At 37.6% G+C, this 23,071-nt stretch overlaps 1 protein-coding gene and 1 non-coding gene across 5 annotated transcripts in view; both read right to left on the bottom strand.

Moving 5' to 3' along the window:
• Positions 1 to 16,183, bottom strand: part of GTF2A1 (general transcription factor IIA subunit 1) — a 36,305-nt gene extending 20,122 nt beyond the window's left edge. The window contains exons 1-5 of one of the 4 annotated variants that reach the window (XM_037832147.1): positions 16,167 to 16,183; positions 15,820 to 15,882; positions 11,888 to 11,989; positions 4,601 to 4,805; positions 312 to 376 (exon numbers count right to left, since the gene is read on the bottom strand). In XM_037832147.1, the coding sequence (XP_037688075.1) occupies positions 312 to 376; positions 4,601 to 4,805; positions 11,888 to 11,989; positions 15,820 to 15,849 (402 nt within the window). In that variant the 5' untranslated portion in view covers positions 15,850 to 15,882; positions 16,167 to 16,183. Of the gene's footprint in view, positions 1 to 311; positions 377 to 4,600; positions 4,806 to 11,887; positions 11,990 to 12,443; positions 12,600 to 14,190; positions 15,517 to 15,819; positions 15,883 to 16,166 lie in introns of those variants that run through there. The other 3 variants (XM_037832145.1, XM_037832149.1, XM_037832148.1) reach the window with 3 other exon arrangements.
• LOC119533731 lies at positions 985 to 1,128 on the bottom strand. Its single transcript, XR_005216840.1, has one exon. It is a non-coding gene; the product is annotated as a small nucleolar RNA SNORA79 (small nucleolar RNA).
• Positions 16,184 to 23,071: the final 6,888 nt, after the last annotated feature.

The raw sequence follows: 23,071 nt of genomic DNA, 5'->3' as shown, positions 1-23,071 counted from the left end.
TTGATAGCCCCCCCCATCCCATCCTCCATTCTTTCCCAAGATGTAGGAGATGAAATGGCTCTCACAAATCATCAAATTCTTTTGGAATTTTCAATAGAAAACTGCATAATTTTATGAGCCTCAATGTCTAAGTATTGTACTAAACTTTAGATGTGCTGCTAAATATAATATTCAGGAAACTAAATAAAATAGCCATTTTTACTAAAGTCTTAAATAAACTTCAAGTTGTTAACGTATAACATATTTAGGTGTAATCACAATTTGGTTTAGAATGAAGATAGCAAATCAAAGTGCTAAATTCTGAGTCTTACCATGTTTGATGCATTCATATGTTGTATCAACTTAGAATCAGGAACAATAACTTGTGGTGCTGTAGCTACAAAAAAAAAAAAACACAAATACACCACCAACAATGAACCCATGAGGCTATTTCATAATCACAAGAATGCTATACAATAGTAAAAACTTTTTTCATGTTTTCCACACTTTCTTCATTCAAATTTGCACAAAAATTTGATCTCAGAACATTTTAAGTTCCTATGGCAAATAACAGCTGTAATATATCCAACCTCGTACTTGCAAACATCAATGAAAAAAGATTTGATAATACCTAAGTATGCAAGGGAACTTAAGGAACATAAAGCAGTAAGTTCACTCTTTACACTGCAGAAATGTTATATATATATAAAAACACAGATATATATATATCTGTACATTCATAAATAAACTGGAAAATTTCAAACATAATTTAATCTTGTCCTATAACTTAATATTAGCTGTTTTAATGATACGATACTTCTGCTGGAATGAGTTACTAACCTATTAAGAATGAACTAAAAAATTGTAACTAGTTTTTTTTTTTTTATTTACATAGTCCTTTCCTCCTTATTTGACAGTTTTCCAAAATCTTAAATTACTTCCATCAACCTAAAAAAAAAATACTAATCAGAAATAATGGCACATCTACTTAAAGCAAAAGGAGCTAAGTGTTTGATTCCGCAAATTTCAGAGAACAGATAGATAATCCCATTATCCTAATATTCTCTGAGTGAAGAAAATCAAATTTTAATTTACGATGACCTAAAATCCTAGTGCCAGGCCTGAAGGCAATAGGAGGAACAGTCATCAAAACAGATAAAAGAATAAAATTATCTGACTAAAGGTATAGATTAAAATCAGATATTAAGTCTTATTTGACACAAATAGTAAAAATAACCTAAATAGACCTTTCTACTACCTATCACTATCAATTTTAAGTCTTACGTATACTCTCAGATGAGGCAAGTGGGTAGTAAGTGGTTACCTTAAAGTAAAATTTTCATTTACTTTCACTTTTCTAACAAACATTCAAAAGATTTACAGTTAAAATGTCCAAGAAATTTTGTAACTGAATAGACATGTCATTGCAGAAAATACCTGCTACATGTTATGGTCAGAGCTTCTTAGCCTTTCCAGGGCCCATATTTTCCTCAGCTGTAAAATGGAGCTAAAAGCCACTTCACAAAGCCCTTATAAGGCTTCAATGAAACAATATTTATGAAATGCCCTGAACGGCACAAAGCAATATGGATGTAATTTTTTCTTACCTTTAAGCAAAGGTTTATAAATTAAGATATGTTATACAGTAACTCTTCACTTAAAAGAAACCTAATTTAGTCCATTTAGACTTACTTAAATTACTGTGGGACTGAAGCCGGGTGAGCTGCACTGGGAGAGCTTCCAGGCCCTGCAGCATGTGCCTGTGCTATAGAAGGGATGAAACTACCCACACATCAGCCCCAAAAGAACAAGACTGCATCATCCTTCAGATGTCACTAGAACGCAGTCCACAGCTAAATGTGTTCAGCATATCCAAGTCATAATGAAGCAAAAACTAAATAAACAGTTTGCAAGGCCTTCTCTTCTTCCAGAACCAGGACTCCTACATATCCCTTGATAAACTTGGAGTCCACATGGAAGAACCCATGTGCCAGACAAAAAAACATGCTGATTTCTAACATTAAGCTGCATTTCATGATTTGATGTTATTTGCAAGTAAGAGCAATATTCTGCCATTTCAGCAAAATAAACACAGCACAAGCATTTAACATCCAGACTACACATTATAGCATCATATAAAATACCACATCTTCCTACCACACTTTCTTTTCTGTGATAAATGTGAGATTTGCTGCTTTTCAACAAATAACAATGAATGTGTGTGTAGGCTTTTGAAAGTAATATACATACGATTAAATTTAGTTTGGTAATGGAACTTATGACTTACTTAAGATTTATTTTTTCCAATTCAGTTTTATTGAGATATACTGACATACCCACAGTACCATCATATAGTTGTGCATTTATCACCAAAATCAATTTTTGAATAGTCATTACTCAAAAAAAAATTAAACATCCCCCCATTACTCATTTAATTTTTGTTCCCATTTTTCTACTCATCTGTCCATACACTGGATAGACGGATATGAGCCATGAAAGTTTTCACAATCACACAGTCACATCATGTAAGGTTCAGAATTATAAAGAATCAAAGCTTTGTGAAGCATTCAATTAGGTGAGTAGATCTTGAGGACAGCATTTTAAGTGAAGTAAGACAGAAATGAAAAGAAAAACATTATAACGCCTCACTAATACAGACTAACTATAATGTGCAAACTCTGAGAAATGAATCTTAGAGCAAAGGTTATTGGGGGAAGGCTTATTGTAAAGGTCCCTAGATTGTAAGCTCTTACAGCAGTCACATCTATTCCTGAGTTGTAATGGTTATCTCCAAATTCTGAGATGCTGAGCTCTTTGTGTATAACCTGGTTGGTCCCTAGAACTCTGAGTATCTGTGTGACACCTGAGACTCTTACAGCAGTCACATCTATTCCTGAGTTGTAATGGTTATCTCCAAATTCTGAGATGCTGAGCTCTTTGTGTATAACCTGGTTGGTCCCTAGAACTCTGAGTATCTGTGTGACACCTGAGACTCAGAGCGAGTTTGGCCGCTATAAATGTCAGTATTACCCCATACAGCAAATGTTTAAAAAGCTGAAAGAGTCTAGACTTCAGTTAGAGATACGAATGAAGCAGGTCTGGTTAGGACTAAGGCAAATCAGATTAAAGGGCAAAGGACGATATTGACCATTTTTTAAAACTTCAACTTCTGTGTGAGAACAAAGGAAGACATGCTTATTTGGTGCAAAAATCTATATTTTCTGGAGCACACTAAATTATTTAACTTGTACAGTCAGTTCATTCAAACACCATAATAACATGGAGCTTTGACTAGGGAGTGAGATCTTGTTGGTTTGTACAGGTTAATGTGAAACCATGATACATCTCAAAACAATTTGGGCAGAGATTAAAAAGGTTATTTGCAATGCAGCCCCCACCCCCATCACTCAAGGGATTGGGGAAAAATTGTGGAAATACTAAACTTCCCCACCTGGGGAATTACTGATATTCTCGTAAGTACTGGGAGCTACCAATTTAGAAGACTGAGCCCTCAATCTTGGGGTTTGTCTTTATGAAGCTTGTTATTGCAAAGGAGAGGCTAAGCCCTACTTATAATTTTGCCTAAGAGTCTCCCCCCAGAGAACCATTTTGTTGCTCAGATGTGGCCTCTCTCTCTCTAAGCCCACTCAGCAGGTAAACTCACTGCCCTCCCCGCTACGTGGGACAAGACTCCCAGGGGTGTAAATCTCCCTGGCAACATGGGACATGACTCCCGGGGACTGAGAATGTCTTCTTGACCAAAGGGGGAAGAGAAATGAAACAAAATAAAGTTTCAGTGGCTGGGATTTCAAATGGAGTCAAGAGGTCATTCTGGAGTTATACAAATACCCCTTTTAGTTTTTAACATATAGGAATAGCTAGAAAGAAATACCTGAAACTGTTGAACTGCAATCCAGTAGCCTTGATTTCTGAAGACATTTGGATAACTATGTAGCTTACAGAGTGTGACTATGTGATTGTGAAAACCTTGTGGCTCACACTCTCTTCATCCAGTGTGTGGACAAATTGGTAGAAGAATGAGAAAATTAAATGAATTAACAGGGGGGATGGGTTATTTTGGGTGCTCTTGTATTTTTAATTCTTATTTATTTATTTTTTTTTTGGAGTAATGAAAATGTTCAAAAATTGATTTTGGTGATGAATGCACAACTATATGATGGTACTATGAACAACTCTACACTGGGGATGACTGTAGGGTTCGTGACTATATCTCAATTAAAGTGAATTGGGGAAAAAAAAAAAAAAGAATCAAGGCTACTGGGTTGCAGTTCAACAATTTCAGGTATTTCCTGAAACTTTCAGGAAAGTTTCTTTCCTCCCCAGAACTATAACATTATCAAGTGTTCCTTACTTGGTAAGTTGTTTTTTTACAATTATTCTTGTGTTGATATTGCAAATAAACCTTAAAGCAATTATAATCTTTTAAGGTAAAATTTGAATACTGAATTTTACTTTTATGTATGAAAGTTATATCTGCCTCTATTAAAAAAAAAAAGACTGTGAGACTGAATTTTCAGACTGCCAAAATCAGTATTTCTTTTCTTTCAAAAGGACAGATTTCATTTCTAAGTTGTAAGTAAGTAAACAAATCTTGTCTCACCTTGCTGGGATGCAGGAATAAGGACCTGCTGGGTCTGAGCTTGCTGTGGTACAGTCTGTTGTGGTTGAGCTTGCTGATGGTGGTGGTGATGGTGATGCTGCTGCTGCTGGGGTTGATGCTGCTGCTGAACTTGCAATAAAAGCTGCTGCTCTTCTGAATGAAGTCCATCTACTGCCCTAGACTGCATTAGCTTATTCTCCCATAACTAAGGCAAAGAACATTAAAGATTTCTAAATGATGATGACTCCAGATACATGGGCAAAACATACTTTGCTTATTATTAGTCTTTCTGTTTATAAAATTCTTCCATTTTTTCAAAACAGATACAGCTAGAAAAATCAGCCAATCTCTAATTCTTATCGAAGTGTAAACAACAGTGAAAATGAATTTTAAAATATCAAACTTCATTTTTGCTACTTTATAATGTTAAAGCAATTTGTTTATATTTCAAACTTTCTACAATAATTCATTAATTACAAGGCATTATTTAGCAAAGATTTTCACATAAGCAATTGTTTAGTAATCAAAGAATATCCTTTTTAATATCAAAACCTTAAACTATTTTATGGAAATCTTTCCTTCATACAAAATTTTATGCATTTTAAATAACATATACAGAACATACATTAATACTTTCTTGAGCAGAACAATAACAAACATTATAAAGGCAGACTCCATGCTACATAAGCCCAACACTTCATCTGTTCAATCCTACATAAGGAAAAATAGCCTTCCACACTTAAAATTTCTTTCCCTCTTCCATTATGCCAAGCGTTGACAATCCTCCCCTTTCTGCTTAACCACTTCCTTTTTCTCATCTAACCCTAGGATAGGTTCTGTGATGGAAAAAAAAAATCAGTAGTGGACAAAGTAAAGAGGGAAAAGAAAATATCTGCAACTATTCCATCCTCCCTATTTCATTTCTTCTCTACCAGGTTTCGTGTTCAATCTAGAGCCTCGACCATGTAAGAAATTGCCCAAGAAAGTCACAAAGTGTTTCTTGAAAATACAAATGAAACATAAAATTAGTAACAAATCACTGCTTTTTGAGAACCCAAATTGTGTCTCAATTATCTCTGAAGTAGGCACCTAGCACACAGCACACAGTACCAAATAGTCACTTACATGTTCACTTAAACACATTACAAGAATGTATTATACAGTAAAGCTCCCAAATGCTCTATCACCCAAACCTTCTATACCTCTTTCTCCCTTCCAAAACAAAACAAACTTAGCTCCTTATGAGCCAAAGTCATTATGAATAAAAGTGCTAATAGTTAATGCTTTAAGAAACGGTTTTTAAAACTAAATAATTTCTAAATTTAATGCCTCCTTCTATAACTCCCAACTGGTCTACCTATTGAAACGTGACCCACCATTTCAATGAAATACATGATTATGGCAAATATTAATGAATATATATTATATGCTAATTGCTGAGTACCACTATTCACCTGGCCTCCCAAGTCAACAACCCTAGGGTCAGAATCCATCCCAATACTCCACCATCATTGTCAGTTTCCCTTCCAAAGCATTTTTCCAGTTTATCCCTGTTATTGTGGCCCAAGTTCAGCTCCTTTCCTCCAATCGGTACTACTGCAAAGTGTAGTGACTGATCTCCCCCAGCTCCTCACATCAAGTCATACATTCTACAAATTATTGAATGTCTCCTATATGCCAGAAGCTCTTAGACGCACTGAGAACAGAGTGAACAAATGCGACAAAACTCCTAATCTTCATAGAGCCTACATTCCAGTGGAAATTTATCCTTCCAATCTATTCTCTATAAATCAGTGGTCCTTAATATGAGATACCAGAATTAACAGCAGCATCAGCAGTGTCTAGGAACTTGTTAGAAATGCTAATTCTCAGGCCTCACCCAAACCTACTGAATCAGCAACTTTGGGAATGGAGCCCAGCAATTTGTTTTAACAAGCTGTCCAAGTGATTCTGAACTAAAGTTTCAGAACACCTGCTCTAAAGTATAAACAATGCTTTTCAAACTGCAGATTGCAAACTGCAGATTAGTGGGTTGCTAACCCATTAACTAGCACCCCAGGTAATCTTCACTCTAAATACAAAACTCCTTAATGTGGCTTAATATGGTGTACGTTACCTCTCTAACTGCCACTAAAGCTTGCACCCTATTTTCTAGTAATACCAAACGACCTGCAGTTCCCTGAATACAGCACACGTCTCATGTCTGCACTTTAGTATTCTTTATTATTAGTAGTCTTCCCTCACAATTCCAAAAACAATGCAAATGTCAAAGTCACAAAGCCTCAAAGAAAAGCATTAGCTTTCTGTGCTCTACTGCCTCTGGGCCTTAAAGATATTTCTGTTGTATTTATCACATTAAGACTACCTTATCTATTAAAGTATGAACTCCTTCAGGGCAGAGACTATGTCAATTCAAGAGCTAACAAAACGTCTAGAAACTTACCAGGCACTTAATACATTAATTTCAAAGAAGGGGGGGGAGCCCTACTGTTTTCCAGAATAGTGTTTTTCTACAAGGATGCTACTGACATTTTGGGCAGGGTAATTCTTTATTGTAGAGGATAGTCCTGCAGGAAACATAACATGCAGGATATGTAACATTCCTGGCTTCTGCCCACTAAATGCCAGAGGTGTCCACTATTCATTAAGATTAACAAACATGGTCCCACACATTTTCCAACCGCTTGGGTGGTGGGGGATTGAAGTAGTAATTCACTGAGAATCAGTATTTACTAAGTGTCATAATACTGTTCTAGATGTTGTGAGGAATGCAAAAATAGCACCATATAAGTACTCAGTATTAATCTTAATATCAATTAATATAAAGTTAAAATTAGTAGAATATTTAAATTTCTCTTCAATTTCATTTTATATACAATTTTAATTTTATTTGTCAAAACATTCTATTTTGTAAACATCAGCTGTTTAAACAACATAACAAAGTTTTCAGTGACAGTAGTAAAACTAATACTACTGAAGACAATCAAGAATACAGAATTGTTACTTATCTATTTATTTTGCTTAGAAAACAGAAAGAACTCTCCTTTCTTCTCAGTTTTATAGTACTCTCTCCCCCCAACACAGTAGTTATTGTTTCTGGCTGCCCTGTCTCAGCAATCTTTATCAGGTCTCTGAAATTAGATATGAAGAAAATTTTCTTCTGTTCCCCAAATGATCCAGATGCTAATTAGACTAATAATAGAAGTAATATTTATTGGCTCTTACTGTGTACTTTTTACATGTACCAACCAATTTTCCACATTAAGCCAATGAGATAGGTATCATTATTATCTTTTTTCTACAATAAAGGAAACTGAGGCATAGAGAAGTTAGATCCAAGATCACCAACTAAGAGCCGGCAGAACTGAATACAACCCAACAGCCTGTCTTCAGTGTCCCACCCAGGGCCATGACCCTGCAAGTGACTGTCTCATTAAATTTTGCACCCTAGGTGCCCCACTTGCCTCACCTTAGTCCCATCCCTGGTCCGAGTTCCTAATCTAGAAATTGTACTGCTGCACTCAGGACAGGTGAGTGACCCTCAAAATCTTATCAGGTACCACGCATCACCAAACCAAGATCCAATTACAATTCTAGAAACTTCCTTTTTTACTGGTAAGCACTGTATATAGTGTATGGAGACAAAGGGCTTAGGTTCAAGTCTACCATTTACTAGCTAAATGACCTTTGTCATTTACCATATTCCCTCTGAGTTTATTTCCTGAGGTAGGTAATTAGACTCACACCTCACTGGGTTGATTCTTGCAGTAGCTGGGCTACAAATTCTGGAGAATTCTCTCATTTTCACAAAACATCAAGCTCCTGGATAAAACATTACTAATTGTATTTCTGGGCTCCCAAGAAACGATGTAGGGGAAACAGGATTCCCCCAAGGGCAATGATGATAACAGCACTGTTACAGGGATATGAGCCTTGCACTGACAGCAATGTCTCCAGAAGCTGAACCCATGACTCTTGCATCAAAAGAAAGAAAGAGCATATGCCGTCCCAGGTTGGCAGCACCCCACCACCACCCCCAATCTCAGCAGTAGCAAAGCAAATCCTCTTAGGAAGAAATCTTCAGGATTTGGTAGATGAAGTTCAGGTAATTATGCACTCTAGACTCTTAGGCCAGCAAATACAGCAGGTAGACCAACATTACAGTTTTAGAGCCTCCTCCCACACTGGGCTTCAGCTATTGAAACTGTCAGAGATACAATATACTATGACTATGACTGAAATGTTTAAAAAAAAAGGATAAAATCAGAGAGATAAACAAGCACTGAGAAACTGTAAGGAATGACCAAAAAGATCTTAAAAATTAACCAAATACAACTCCTAAAAATAGAAAGCTTAATTTGGAAAATGAAGGAGAAACTCAATGGACTAGTTTAACAGATTAGGAAAACGTAAAGAGAAAATTAGTGAACCGAAAGATACATTTGAAGAAATTACCCAGAATGTAGCAGAAGAACAAAGAAATGGAAAACATAAAAGAAATATTAACATAAAATGAAAGCCTAGTTTATGACTAACTGGAGTCCCACAAGGAAAGAACAGAAAGAATGAAGGAAAAGCAGTAGTTGAAGAGATACGGCTGACAATATTCCAGGACTGATAAAATAGAAATTCACTCATTTAGGAATTGTCCAGAACTAATAAAACTGAAATCTACTTATTTATGAAACACAAATGTATCCAAAGCAAGATAAAAAGACTCTGATGTGTCATCCTAAACACATCAAAGTGAAATTGCAGAAGACCAGAAGACAAACCTTAAGTCTCCCATAAAGTACTGATCATTCTCAATAACATTAAAGAAGCCAAAGGATGGTGGAAAATACCTTAAAAGTACTAGATAACGTAACTGTCCATCTAGAATTGTGTATTCAGCCAATACTAGTTTTGAAGAATGAGTAGAAAATAAAGACATGTTAAGATAAACTGAGTTTATGAGCAGACTTTCCTTAAAGAAACCTCAGGGAGAAGAAAACTGATCCATGAAAAAAAGGTCTGAGAAGAAAAAACAAGATAAAACATTTGTTCCTGTATTCTTCCTGTTACCTATTACAAGATAAAGACAACAAAGGAAAAAGAACTGAACAAAATCTCAAAAGAAACACATTAATTTTTTCTGAAAACACAATGCAATCACTATTAGAGAAACTTCATGCGGACTCTACAGTATAGAGAGTTATTTTTATAAGAAATTCCTCTATTTGGAATCATCATCAGTCTCTTAGTTTTTAATACTGCATCTCTATATAAAACAGTTATGCACCAATCAAAACCTCTTTATTAAAATGCTCCATCAACTATGCTGTTAATAAAAATCTCCTAAAACACTGCCTGGTTCATTACTTTTCATCATAAGTTACCTTCAGAGAAGACTGGAATAAAATAATATATATTGTGAATATATCTCAATAAAATGCAGATTAAAAAAAAAAAAGTTAAATATACACCTCTTACATGACCCAGTCATTCAATTTCTAGGTATTTGATCAAGAAAAACGAAAGCATACGTCCACAGGAAAACTTTCATGTGAATGTTCATAGTATTTTTTTCTGTGATAGACAAAAACTGGAAATAACCCCAATATATATGAAGAGATGAATGTATAAGCAAGCTCTGAGGTTATCAGTACCATGAAATACTACTCAACAGTGAAAAAGAATGAACTATTGCTCAAAGCAACCACATAGATGAATCTCAAAGTAAATTAGCTGGATGAAAGGATCTGGACAATCAAAGAGTACAAAATTTTATATTCCATTTATGTAAAGTTCTAGAAAATGACAACCATCAAGTAGTGACAGAAAGCAGATCAGTGACTGACTGTCAATGGGGCAGGGAAAATTGGGAAGAGTGGGAGTGAAGGATCACAAAGGAGCACAAAAACTGAGATGATGAAAATGTTCATTATCTTGAGTGTGGTGATATTTTCAAATTGTAATACTTTAAATATGTACAATCAATTTAACATCAATAACACTTCAATAAATCTGTAAAAACCCTAAAAAAAAAAAAAAATCACTGTATGACCTGTAAAATATATATGTAAATTCAAAAAGTCAAATATAATAAAAATGCAGGTTATTTGGTCACAGACATAGCTCATTCTCTTTGGAGAGAATGCCTTGTTTTTATTGGGACCACTAAGAAAAACCAATTCTCCAGACTTCCATTGTGAAAAGCAAGAGTACATAATCAACGACCTGAGTTGACCACTAGCATACCCAAGGTAAATGACTTTGGGCCTTATTGTCTACACCTAAAACCACTGAACCTCCTACATAAGGTCATAAGACTACTAGGACAATCACGAGAGTGTAACATGAATTGTAAAATATTCACTTCACGTTAACACTAAGGAATCAAGATAAGCTTGTTCTTGTTATTCATGTCCATGAGCTACTTTATGATGTTTGAGCAGTTTATATTGCTATTGCCCCTAACTCATGTCCCAAAGCTGGCATTCTTTCACTTGTATATTTAGAATACCTCTCTTCGCTTTTAGTAACCACTACATTTCTCTCAAGGTAAACAGTTCCTTGTCTCTCTTAAACCTATATATTGTTCCTTCCTTCACATGGGCTGATTCTTATTGCAAACTCTAGAGAAGCTGCCCACAGATGCCTGAACACTCTAATAAGGCATTTTTTTATCACTATATTAAAGGTGAGATTTGTTCAACATAAAATAAGTAGCTAAGGTATAGCCTCCACACCTTAGTTGAAATGATAAATAAGACCATAACAAATGTTCCTTAGCTTTCATTAACCTATTTGTACGTAGCTTTGAAGGAATTCAATACCTAATTTCCAAGCCAGGAAGTCTAAAACTTTTTTGTCTCAGACTGCTCTAACACTTTTAAAAATTACTAAGGACCTCAAAAAGCTTTTGTTTACATGGCTTATACATACGCTTACAGTAACAGGAATTATAACTAAGAATTTTTTAAAATATTTATTAATTCTCTTAAAAATAAAAACAAATCCACTACATGTTAACATAAATAACATTTTCTAGTGAGAAATGGCTTAAAGGAAAATAACACTTGTGCTTTTGAGTTGAAAGCTGAACTCGCCATTTTTCTCATGGAACACAACCTTACTTGAATGAAGGACAAGCTATGGTTATTTACACTTGGTCATGTGGCAAATCTTGTGGACCCCATGAAAAGGTCTCACAGGAGCACCCAGTAGTACACAGACCACACTTTTTCTCCAGTGAAAGAGAATGTTTTGGCAACAAAGTATGAATTTCAAAGATTCAAAACTCACAGTTTTTAGTTCCATCAGGACTTGTTCATCCACTCCATCATCCAAAAAGATATCTCTCACATCATTAATAACATCTTCAATCACAGATCTATATAATTTAGGCTTTAAAGGAAAAATAAAAGACTATTAAAAAAGATCATTTTTCAAATATTTAACATAATAGGTTTTCACAAATTAAATGTAAGGCAATACTCATACCAACTACCTAAAACTAAGGCTAACTGAAAAAATAGAGAACTAGATTATTCAATGACTGCATGTTTCAATAGTTTTAAGATTATTTAATGAAATCAGAAGAAGAATGTCCTTCTATATTCCAAGTCCATATAATCACCAGTTTTAATTTTCTGTTTGGTAGTTAAAACATCTAATGTGATATTCCACAATAGCTCTGTAGGTTGCTTATGTCTGGTTCCTACTACTCCCTGCTTGGTTTGACCTATGTTACATCTCATAACCTTGGCACTAAGTCTTAGACTTTGAAGAACCTTGTGCTCTGCAATCAGCTGCCTGGCAATAATCTGCAACCTAATGAAGATTCAAGTTCAAAATTCACCTTACTTCTGCTTTCGTGATCCAATCTGTACCTCTAAGCTGTATCATTAAATCATTTATATATCCAAAATAACAGCTCTCAGCGGTCCCAGTGCAGCAAGACACACTGAATTCTTTCCCAGGATATCTCTTTCCTTCCAGTCCTCCCCAGGTGATGCTATGGAACAGAATCATGAACACCCTTGATATTTACTTTATTTATTATTATCATTATCATTTTTTATATATGGGGAATGCAGCTGGCTTCTAGAAGGTTACCAGACGACAAAATGAGAGTAAATGTGAAAGCATTTTCAAAAGTATAAAATATTTAAAACCTGAAAAGTGGGAGACAGAACAATTAGCCAATCCACATCCTATCTTTAATATGTTAGACAAAAGGAAGTATGCATATCAATGATAAAACTAAAGTTGATTCATTATAAATCCTATTCATTACCACAAAGAAGATCAACAATCTGTTTTTAATGATTTGTCTTATTTGTGTTTTATACCTTGCTTAAGCTGAAAGTTTCTGACTGCTCAGTAAAGCCAAGGGTTTGTTCTCATAAGCAAACCTCAATCAAATAAATGTTTCCTTAGCATCTCCATCAGCAATATTATCACAAAGGAACCATCTAAGAAAATATAACCTTGTCTAGCCAAGAATACTAACTGAATCAGTGCAACATACCTCAACGATTAAAAACTATAAATTCCTTTTCATTATAGCCAGAAAAGCAATTCTTTTATGAGTTCTCACGTTTGCTGTCACTCATTAACTTGCTTTTCAATTTTGCCAAATTTGCCTCTGTGAACTTAAAATTATTCAACTATAAAATGTGATTCTCTAAACTGCCTATTTTAGGATTCCGATTCTATATATCAAGAAAGTAAATCTATGAGTACCATCTATACATAGTGATTTAACTATCAAATTACAAAACTACATCTATTAAGTGGGTTTTCTTTTTTTACCAATAATGAACCTTCAAAGCATTACAAAGAGGCAATATAATCTTAAATTGATAGTACAAGTCTTAAATAGATGATATAAATTATTTTTTCAGTAAACTAGTGTTGATTTGGGTTCCTGAAGCTAGTTAACCCTAAAAATCCTTGGCTTGGAGATCCACACATTTACAGGAACAAATCTGCTTTCTTTCTGGTATCTCCTACTTAACGAATCTATCTCACTTTAAGATTGTGCTTTTGTACCTTACTGAACCCACAACCTGAGTTGGATTCATAAGCACTATCAATGAAAGAGGAAGGGAAATGTGTATTCATGAAGTATACATATAAAGAATAATTTAGGAGAATTGCTCATAAGTTGAAAAGCTCTCAAAATGCAGATGTTATAAAAAAATGTGGGTACCTGAGCACTATTTGAAATAAGCAATTTCCAAATTAGTACTTAAAACTGTAAACTTAACTTGAGCCAAAGCTTTGTCTTTTGCTACATACACAGTAATTTAGGAGGTTTTGCACTGATTTGTTAAAAAAAAAAAAAAAAAAAAGATATCACAAACTTAAAAATTGGTAAATTTGAGGGCTAGTAGTGTTTTCAAGTGATTGATGGTTCCTTTCATTATTCCCCTGGTGTATTTAAAATGATTCAAATTATATAATCCTTCTGACAAAAAAAGATCAGTATTACAGGAATGAAAATTATTTTAAGCCCAGAATGTGCAGTAATATTGGAAAATAAATTGGATTTTTATACTGGAAACTATGTTAGTATCTAAAGCAATAAGAAAACAGCCTACTTGCTAGCATAAACATACTGTGGGCATAAGGTCCTAAACTATTTCTTTGAAACGCTTGCTGTCTTCAGATATTCATTAGCAGAAAACACAATGCAATATGAGCATCTGTATTTCTAACATATTTCCTGATACTTACTTGATGAACAAGATATTCCTACCAATAACAAATCCTCTGCAACTAACACTTATTGTAGAAAGCATTTTTAAAGTCCCAACAATTATGCAGACACTTTCTAATACAGGAAAAACGATTAAACCATCTGCTCTATAATTCTTTTAAAAAATTAATAAAACTATTAATTGGACAGCAATTCGGGAGTATTTTCTCTTAACAAAACAAAGAAGGCAAATCTTAGCTGCTGTACTGAAACAAATACTTGGGGCTCTCAGAGCAGCCCCCTTCAGGTGCGAAACTGCTGCGTAAGAAAGAAAAGGGACTCAGGAATAAAAGGAGCTCCGACTCCGCACGCGCCTGCCTCTCGCCTCGGGAGCACGCACCTCCCAGCCCCGCTCGCAGCAGCTCTCACTATTTAAAGCCGGATCTGGTGTTTAAATGGAGAGGCGGTGACGTAGGCCTGAAAAGCACCTTCCCATCCTGGCAGAGTCTATATTAGAGAGCGGCAATGGCTCTATATAAACAGGGCAGCCAAAGGGAGGAGGACCACAAGGCGCAGGGACTGAAAAGCAGGGTACGCGGCCGCAGCCATGATGGATCGACCCGAGTCGCCAACGGTACTGTGTCGGGCGGCCGCGGGCTTGTCTGCGACATTTGGGACCGGGCAAAAACGTGTTTTATTCTCAAAATAAAAATAAGCGAGTCGGATGGATTAGTGATCACATTGCGTTGGTGACTGAAAAGGTTATTTATGTGACTGCTTTTTGCAAACCTACGTGATCGCAGGTAACCAAAAAGGGACAAACGGGTAGTAGTAGGCAAATTTTAAGGCGAAAGCAGGGGCACTTTGACCACTGTAGGCTTTTTTTGTTTGTCTTGGTGCTTTTGCTAGTCGAAGATACGATGGGGGTTTTGCTTCCCCTTCGCCATTTTACCGATTCCGAAGGAACCGAGATAAGTGCTTTTCAACCTTCGTCCGTTTTTTTTCTTAAACATAAAATGGCCTCGAGTGAAGGTTTTCGAAGCACAGCCGCCAGGAAAACCCAAAGTTAACTCCCCCACCCCCTAAAGTGGCCATTAGCCTTCCACTGCATTAAAGTGGATCACGGTGGGTCTTGGGATTCGCCCAATTCCCCAGACACGGTTTTTGTTTTGAAGCTGCTCGGGAAACTGCTCTCGAGCCAGCGCGGACGGGCCCGCTTCGGGGTGAAGCGGCGGCTTCCCTCCCTCCCCTCCGCCCCGGCCCAACGGCCTCCGCGGCCCGGCCCTCCCCGCGGCAGCCCCAGGCCCCGCCGCCAGCCCCCACCGCCAGCCCGGCCGCCGCCGCCAGCCCTCGGCGCCCCCCCACGCCCGCCGCCCGGCCCGTGCCGCCCGAGGCGGGAAGAAGCGACGGCGGCCGCGCGCGCGGCGGAGGAGAGTCGAGGCCGGTGTCGCCGCCGTCCCCGCCCCCGCCCGGTCCGGCCGTTGCTGCCGCCTGAACGAAGCCCCCGCCGGCCACCGAACCACGTCCTTACCACGGTGTTTGTATTTGCCGAGTTCGCCATTTCCACACACAACACAAACAAGAGGGGGGAACCCTGAGAAAACAAAATCAAAACAAAACCAAAAATAAAAAAAAAAAGCCAGGACACCCGGAGGGTGACCCAAGCCACCACAAGATTAAAGAAAAATTTTAAACAAAATCGAGTCCTGAGGGAGTAGAGGGGAGCGGTGAGAGGAGGAGGCACTCCTCCCAGAGCTAAAAACCTCGAGAATCGCCCTACAAAAAAAAAGCCACGACCCTTCAGGGGTCCGGGGGGCGTCGCCCGCTCCCCACCCCGCGCGAAGGAGGGAAACCACCACCGGTCGCCACTCCCCGCACCGCCGCTGCCGCCACCGGCTGCAGCTCCAGCCGTCGGTCCGCCCGCTTCTCCCCTTTATATAGCGAGCCAACAAGCTGCGCGAGCCGCCGCCACCGCCGCTGCCGCCGAGACACAGGGTGGAGGGGGAGGGAGGGGCGGAAAGGGCGGGGGCGGAGGTGGGCGGGGCTGAGCGCGAGACACCGCGAGAGCCGCCTGCGCAGGCGCGCCGGGGCGGAGGCCGCTGCGGGCCGCGTCGTCACTCCCCGTGGATGGTGGTGGGCGGGCGAAGCCCGCGAACTGGAGTAATGAAGTGCTGCCATCTCGAGTGTCGCGTGTTCACGTGGTTGGCACCCAGGCGGAAGTTTCCGACAGCTCCTTTGGACGAGAAGCTTGCAGAAGGCAGTACTGGAAAAGGCGCGAGTTCTAGTGACACTTAAGGGACCGCCTCCTGTCAGACGTCTACGCGCCGTGCCGCGCTGGAGGAGCTAGGGAACGTAGACCAGGCGGTGGCAGCTGCCTAGCAAGGAGTGGCCGCGGGGGAGGTCCGGTCACATGGCCCAGCTTCCGGCCTGGGGCACACTTGGACTCCCCGCAGTTTCAAGTGCGGAGTCATCCCGCGGAGGGTCATCCCTGCTCGGCGTTCGCGCGTTTAGCCCAAGTTGGGCCTTTCGCTGGCCTAGTATACGTGTTTCCAAAGGGAATTAAATCTCATTCGAGCCCACTGTTTTCACGTTCCAGAAGCAGTAACTCCTTGAAACCGGCTGAGTTGTCTGTCTCCACTCGGTGTCAGGTTACGAAATCTCCCGGCTTAAGTAACCCAAGTGGTCGGCCTCCACTTGCCCACGTATTTTAAAATGACTTCTTATCCTAGTGGAAATGCCAAAAAAAAAAAATAAACGGAATTCCGATCACTGGATTAAGACAGCACGAACGATTACGCTGACAATTTAAAATATTTACAAAATACTGTGACTCCATACAGCCGGCAGGCAGTGAGTGACTAATCACATCTGAGCTACATGCCCTTGACCCACCAACTCATTTGGCCTCTCGCTGTGAGAGAGCCGGCAGAAAATGTCCATGTCTTGGAGTGCAATTTGACAGGCTTTTGACCTGCTCTACCCAAGCAAATCCTGCCTTTATATCAGCATTTCACGGGGAACAGAGAAGGCTCTGTTTAGAGAACAGACCTCACGGTAACGAATTTTCTTGTCCCTAGCAATTTTGAGAGGTATGGAATGTAGTTCTCAAAAGGCAAAACAAAACAAAATGTCAAAAGTTACATGCCGGTGAAACCAGATTTAAATAAGTGCCCGATGCATCCCATCAGAGGGAGGAAAAGATGCAGCCTGCCATGACCTGAAGGAAAGGATTAGAGAAATCCGAGGCCATTAAGATACAGAAAATGGGAGGTTGTGGGCCGGTTTGTGAATGGGCTTAAAGAATATCTATTAACCTTGAAATTTCTTTTAACACCATCTTATCCTTCATTCTCCTCCTACCACTCAATTACTTCACAGTTCCCTGCACAGCTGCCTGTTTGGGACCCTTGAAGGAAGGGGGAAAAAAGAAAAATCACACAGGAAATCATGGTGTTCTTGGAATATTAATAAGTTTTTCTTTCCAACAACATTATGTAATTCATTTAATAGTCAGGTGACAACCAGAAAAATTATACTGAACAATACCATTGCCGATAAATTTCACTGCATATTATTTTTTAAAGAAACTCTTGTTTCCTCCGTAAATATACATTCCCCAACTGTTTGCACTTGGAATCCCTCCCTTGTCTTCCACCTTGTTTTCTTCCCTACCATTCGGTATTCTTAATTAAATGATAGGGTATTTTGCCATCAGTTGAGGTTAAAATCACTGCAGACAGGAGATGAATGAGAATCTTTGAGAGTTACTCTGCAGAATTAATCCTCTCTGAGGGGATTGATGAGATGTAAACTCTGATTAGTTCTGATCTGTGAAATAATGAAATACAGTTGTTGGATTAAAAAGGCAGAAAAGCCAGTCCTGGACTCCTTAAGACCCTCAGATTCCGTGGAGGCTCTGAGACTGCCTTTTTTTAACAACCTCTATTTGCAACAATGCCTAAGCATTTGATTAATACTTACTGTCTCTTTCCTGCTCTCCCAGTATTAATGGCATGTAAACAGCCATCATGGATTCTATCCCAATTTATTGGTTTTCCAATCCCTTATTTAGCTGTTATATGTCAGGTAAATGAGATACAATGTGTACCAGTTATGTTTCAGCAAGAGACGTTTTCTGATCTTGTGACAAAATTGTGGACCTGAGTATTTGGAGGCAACAGCCCTTTAATTCACAAAATTGAAAATGTGTGAGCAGAAAACTCCTCTTGTGTAAGACTGGATTTAGCATTATATTTAAATTATTTTCGTGTGAACTTTTTCTTTTTTATTCCCTGAAATTTGAATAACTTGTAATTTTAACAGCTCATTTTACCATATGAAACATTTATACTGGATTTTGGATTTATGAACTCATACTTTGTAACAGCCATATACTTAGATAGATACATAATGGTGCTGCTCTCTTACTTTGTAATGAGTTTTTGACTCCTCCCACATCTTGTAGCTCCTTATCCAAATTTCCTTTGCTTATAGGAATTCCAGTCATACCAGAGTAAGGCCCACCCTGATTCAGTTTGCCTTCATTTTAATAGAACCTTCAAAGATCATTATTTATAAATGAGTTCGTACCCACAGGACCAGGTTTTTAGACTTGAGCATGTGTCTTGGGGGGAGGTGGGGGGGGTGATTTAATCCCCAACTCTGACCCTAGGGGAAGTCCCTATTGTAAAGGGCAGGGCATAATTACAGATTCATTTAAGTTATTAAAAGCACTTGTGTACTGTTTCTCAGTCCTAACAATTTATATTATATTCAGTTTTCGTTTATTTTTAGGCCTTTACAAAAAACTGCCAATTTCCTAATTTTTTCATGGGGTGGTAAAGAAGAAAACAGCTGACCACACATATTACCTCTACATGTGTGAGGAGGTTTTTTTTCCTAATTTTTTTTTTAATGTTCTCTTCCTCCCTTCTAATTTATAGTTTGAAATTGGTACTCCATGTCTTAAAACAACAACTAACTATACCGAAATATAAGGCATTTTGTGGTGGCTTAGAAAAAATGAAGTAACTTGGTGAATACAGAATATAGAGCTTTTGTGGAAAAAGCTCCAGATCAGGCTTGGCTCTGCCTCTTGTTTACCATGTAATCTTCTGCAGTAACAAAACTTCTCTGCATCAGTAAGATGGGAATAGTAACCACTACCTATGATTGTTGTAAGATCAAAGGTATTAGTAAGTTCTTTGACAAATATTTGGTAGATGTTTTTATTGCTAATGATAAGTATACACCAGCTATACATATCATCAATGCAAAGGTGGTGAGTTCTTTTTAACTCACTTTGTATAACAGTACCATTAGATTTTCATAATGATGCCAGTGGTCCAGGATTAATTTATCTACAAGAAGTTTGGCCAAATTTTGATATTTCAAGTGGTAACTGCACAGCATAATTTTTGTATGTTACTATAATAATTGTATGCTCTAATGAGATATGATTTCTTAAACTGAATGCTGATTTACCTATTGGAAAAACATCAGATTTCTGAGTTACACATATACCCAATTATATCCAGCAAAATTATTTTTGTGTTTGCCCATTGACTCAGCAATGCCTAGTGGGAAAAAAATGCAAAAATATGTGTGCCCAGGGCTATTCATTGTGGGACTGTTTGTAACCCCAAAAAACTAGAAACACACCACTTGCCCATGTGAGGAGACTGGTTGAATAAACTATGACGCATCCACACAATGAAAACTAAAACTCTGTCACATCCACACAATGGAGTACTTTGGTACACTGCAGGTGTAACAAGGAATGAGGAATATCTTTATATATCTCTATACATCACTGTGGATCAGGGTAGAGAAAAGTGTTCTTTCTAAGCCACCATTTAAGAAAAGAGGAGATACAAAAATATGTGTACATGTGTTTGCTTGTATTTTTTAAAAAAGAAAGATAAACTATAAAAAATTTTTTAAAGGGTATTACCTATAAGAGGGAAGGAACAGTATGGTGGGGACAGGAATAGAAGCTAGACTTATTTAAATATACTTTATTTTTTCAATTTGACTCTTGAACCATATAAATATTCTGCTTAATTAAATAAAATTAACTTTTGAAAAGAAATTCCCAAAATTGAAAATCAAATGAAGCAAATCAACCTAACTGTATTCCATTAATGGCATAACAGAGAGGTACTTTTTCAAGTGTCTAAAACACATTAATTTGATTATACAAATGCAGTGATATTACCAAAGGTCAAAAAGAAACACCAAAAAAGTTTTTAACTGTTTTCAGTATTTGTGTTGGTGGTGGTAATTTTTGTTAATTTATCTTATATTCATATTTATATATTTTTATATATACATATTTGTATATGTATTTTTATGTGGAATGTGGAATAAAGAAAATGAGCAATTATGTGATGGTCTCATTACACCATCCCATGATTTTCAGCATGGGAGAAAGGAAATAATGATTTAATATAGAAGATAAGTACTAATTCTCTGGTCCTGAATTTAAATAAGAAATATCACAATGCATTTTATCTTAATTTTCCCCGAGCTTTGAAAAGGCTGGAAACAATGACCAACCAATATCAGTGAGTATACCTAGTATTCAGATTATAGTATTTCAAAACAAAACACATGCTCCTTGCAGAAATGTCTAATTCTGATTCCAGAGCAGGGAAAGTCTTTTTTTCCGTAAAAAAAAACTTTAAAGAATAAAAATAAAAATAAAAAAACCTCAATATGTTTTGTCTTATAAAACATTCATAGCTCTAAAAAAAACCTACAAACAATGACCAACCCAGTAGCAGTGAGCACATCTATGATCTTGAAATGCCATTTTCCATGAAAGGAAATCAGGGCTCCTTGGAGATATTGCTGACTCCAGGACTGGGGCAAGAAGAGTATTATTTCAAAATAAATGAAATTTCCAATTATTGCTCACCATAATGCAAAAGAATCTAGAGCATCTTGTTACACAGGTGGCCAGGAAGTTTACTAGGGTCTCATGAAAAAGACTTGGGGGCCAATATGAAGAGACTATCACTTACCTGAAACTATCAAACTACAACCCAGAACCCATGAATCTCGAAGACAGTTGTATAAAAATGTAGCTTATGAGGGGTGACAATGGGATTGGGAAAGCCATAAGGACCAAACACCACTTTGTCTAGTTTATGGATGGATGTGTAGAAAAGTAGGGGAAGGAAACAAACAGACAAAGGTACCCAGTGTTCTTTTTTACTTCAATTGCTCTTTTTCACTCTAATTATTATTCTTGTTATTTTTGTGTGTGTGCTAATGAAGGTGTCAGGGATTGATTTAGGTGATGAATGTACAACTATGTAATGGTACTGTAAACAATCGAAAGTACAATTTGTTTTGTATGACTGCGTGGTATGTGAATATATCTCAATAAAATGATGATTAAAAAAAAAAAAAAAAAAAAGAGACTATCACTGGCCAAAGCGGAGGAAGCCTTAACTACATCAAATGTTTAAATCCATTAATTCATAATGGATTAGACATAAGTTAAATTAGGACTTACAAACAGGTGATGGTTCCTCAGTGGAGGCCAGCCAGGAAAGATGGAAGTTAGTGCTCCACAAAGAGCAGGGGTTGCCAGGGGGCGGTTTATAAGGGTTAGGACAAAGACATTCCATAGGGTGTGAGTATAAAGTTTGGGCAGGGTCTTGTGACACAGGAGTATGGAGAATTGTTATCAACAGTGATCAGGGAAGGGGAATTTTAATGCTTTGTTTATATCTGTACATCCTTTCCTCCTCTGGGGAGGTCTGATGAGCTTTAACCTCAGTCCATCAGTCCTTGTCAAGCAGGCGCAGGCAGCTACATTCAATAACTTACTTTCACTGGGGGGGGGGGGGGTGATGGGACCTGGATCCCTATAATAGTGATAGTAAAAGCAAGCCAAACAAAAAATTCTAGTTGAATACCATTGGAGGTTGCTAGAGAAACAACTTGTTATTTTGGAGATTAGTAACAGAGGGAAAAAATCAAATGTTTTGTGGGCTTTCCTGTATGAACTGTACCACTGAGTATCACTTAGTAGATGTGGTAGATTGAATGATGCTCCCACCCCCCAAATATATGTCCATGTCCTAATCCCTGAAACCTGTGAATTTTACCATCTTTGTTGAAGCTGAGTGAAGGGTACAACAGAGTTCATTATACTATTGTTTTTTTTAATATGTTTAAGCTTCTCCATTAAAATTTTTTAAAACGTAAGCCAATGAAGCATTATCTTACAATCAGTGATGGTTTTTTATCCACACAATTTGTCTTCCAATTAAAAAACTTCATCGCTATTCCCGAGAAGTCCTGGTGTGGTGTTTTAAGAGTAATTAATATTAAACACTGTATTTAATTACATGGGATTCCTCTTTCTCTGATTCTTGGATCTCAGCTATGTATGCCTCATCTTGAATCACAGCTTGGATAGCTGTAATTTGGGACAGTTAAAAATGGTGAAAATTACAGGTTGCTTGCTCAGATGGTTTTATAAAAATATTCTTTTAGTGGCCAAGTGTTTTATTTTACCTGCCACCTTTATATTCTTGCTTATGTGCCTTCAACTTGATAGAGGCTTCTGATATGACAGAGTTCTAGATAAATGACTTTCTAACAAAATGCATCATAGCAGGTAAATTAAATCTATAGTTAATTTACAAGCTATGTGTTGACATGGACTGTGGTGGTTTGAAGCTGTATTTAAATTTAATCCATTCCTGTGGGTTTGGACCCATTGTAAGTAGGGTGTGGACCCTTTTGATATGGCTTCTTCGGTTGAA

This window comes from Choloepus didactylus, chromosome 4, assembly GCF_015220235.1.
Source record: "Choloepus didactylus isolate mChoDid1 chromosome 4, mChoDid1.pri, whole genome shotgun sequence".
Classification (NCBI taxonomy): Eukaryota; Metazoa; Chordata; class Mammalia; order Pilosa; family Megalonychidae; genus Choloepus; species Choloepus didactylus.
The sequence above is the reverse complement of the archived record's forward strand: the minus strand, read 5'-3'. Positions and strand labels throughout refer to the sequence as shown.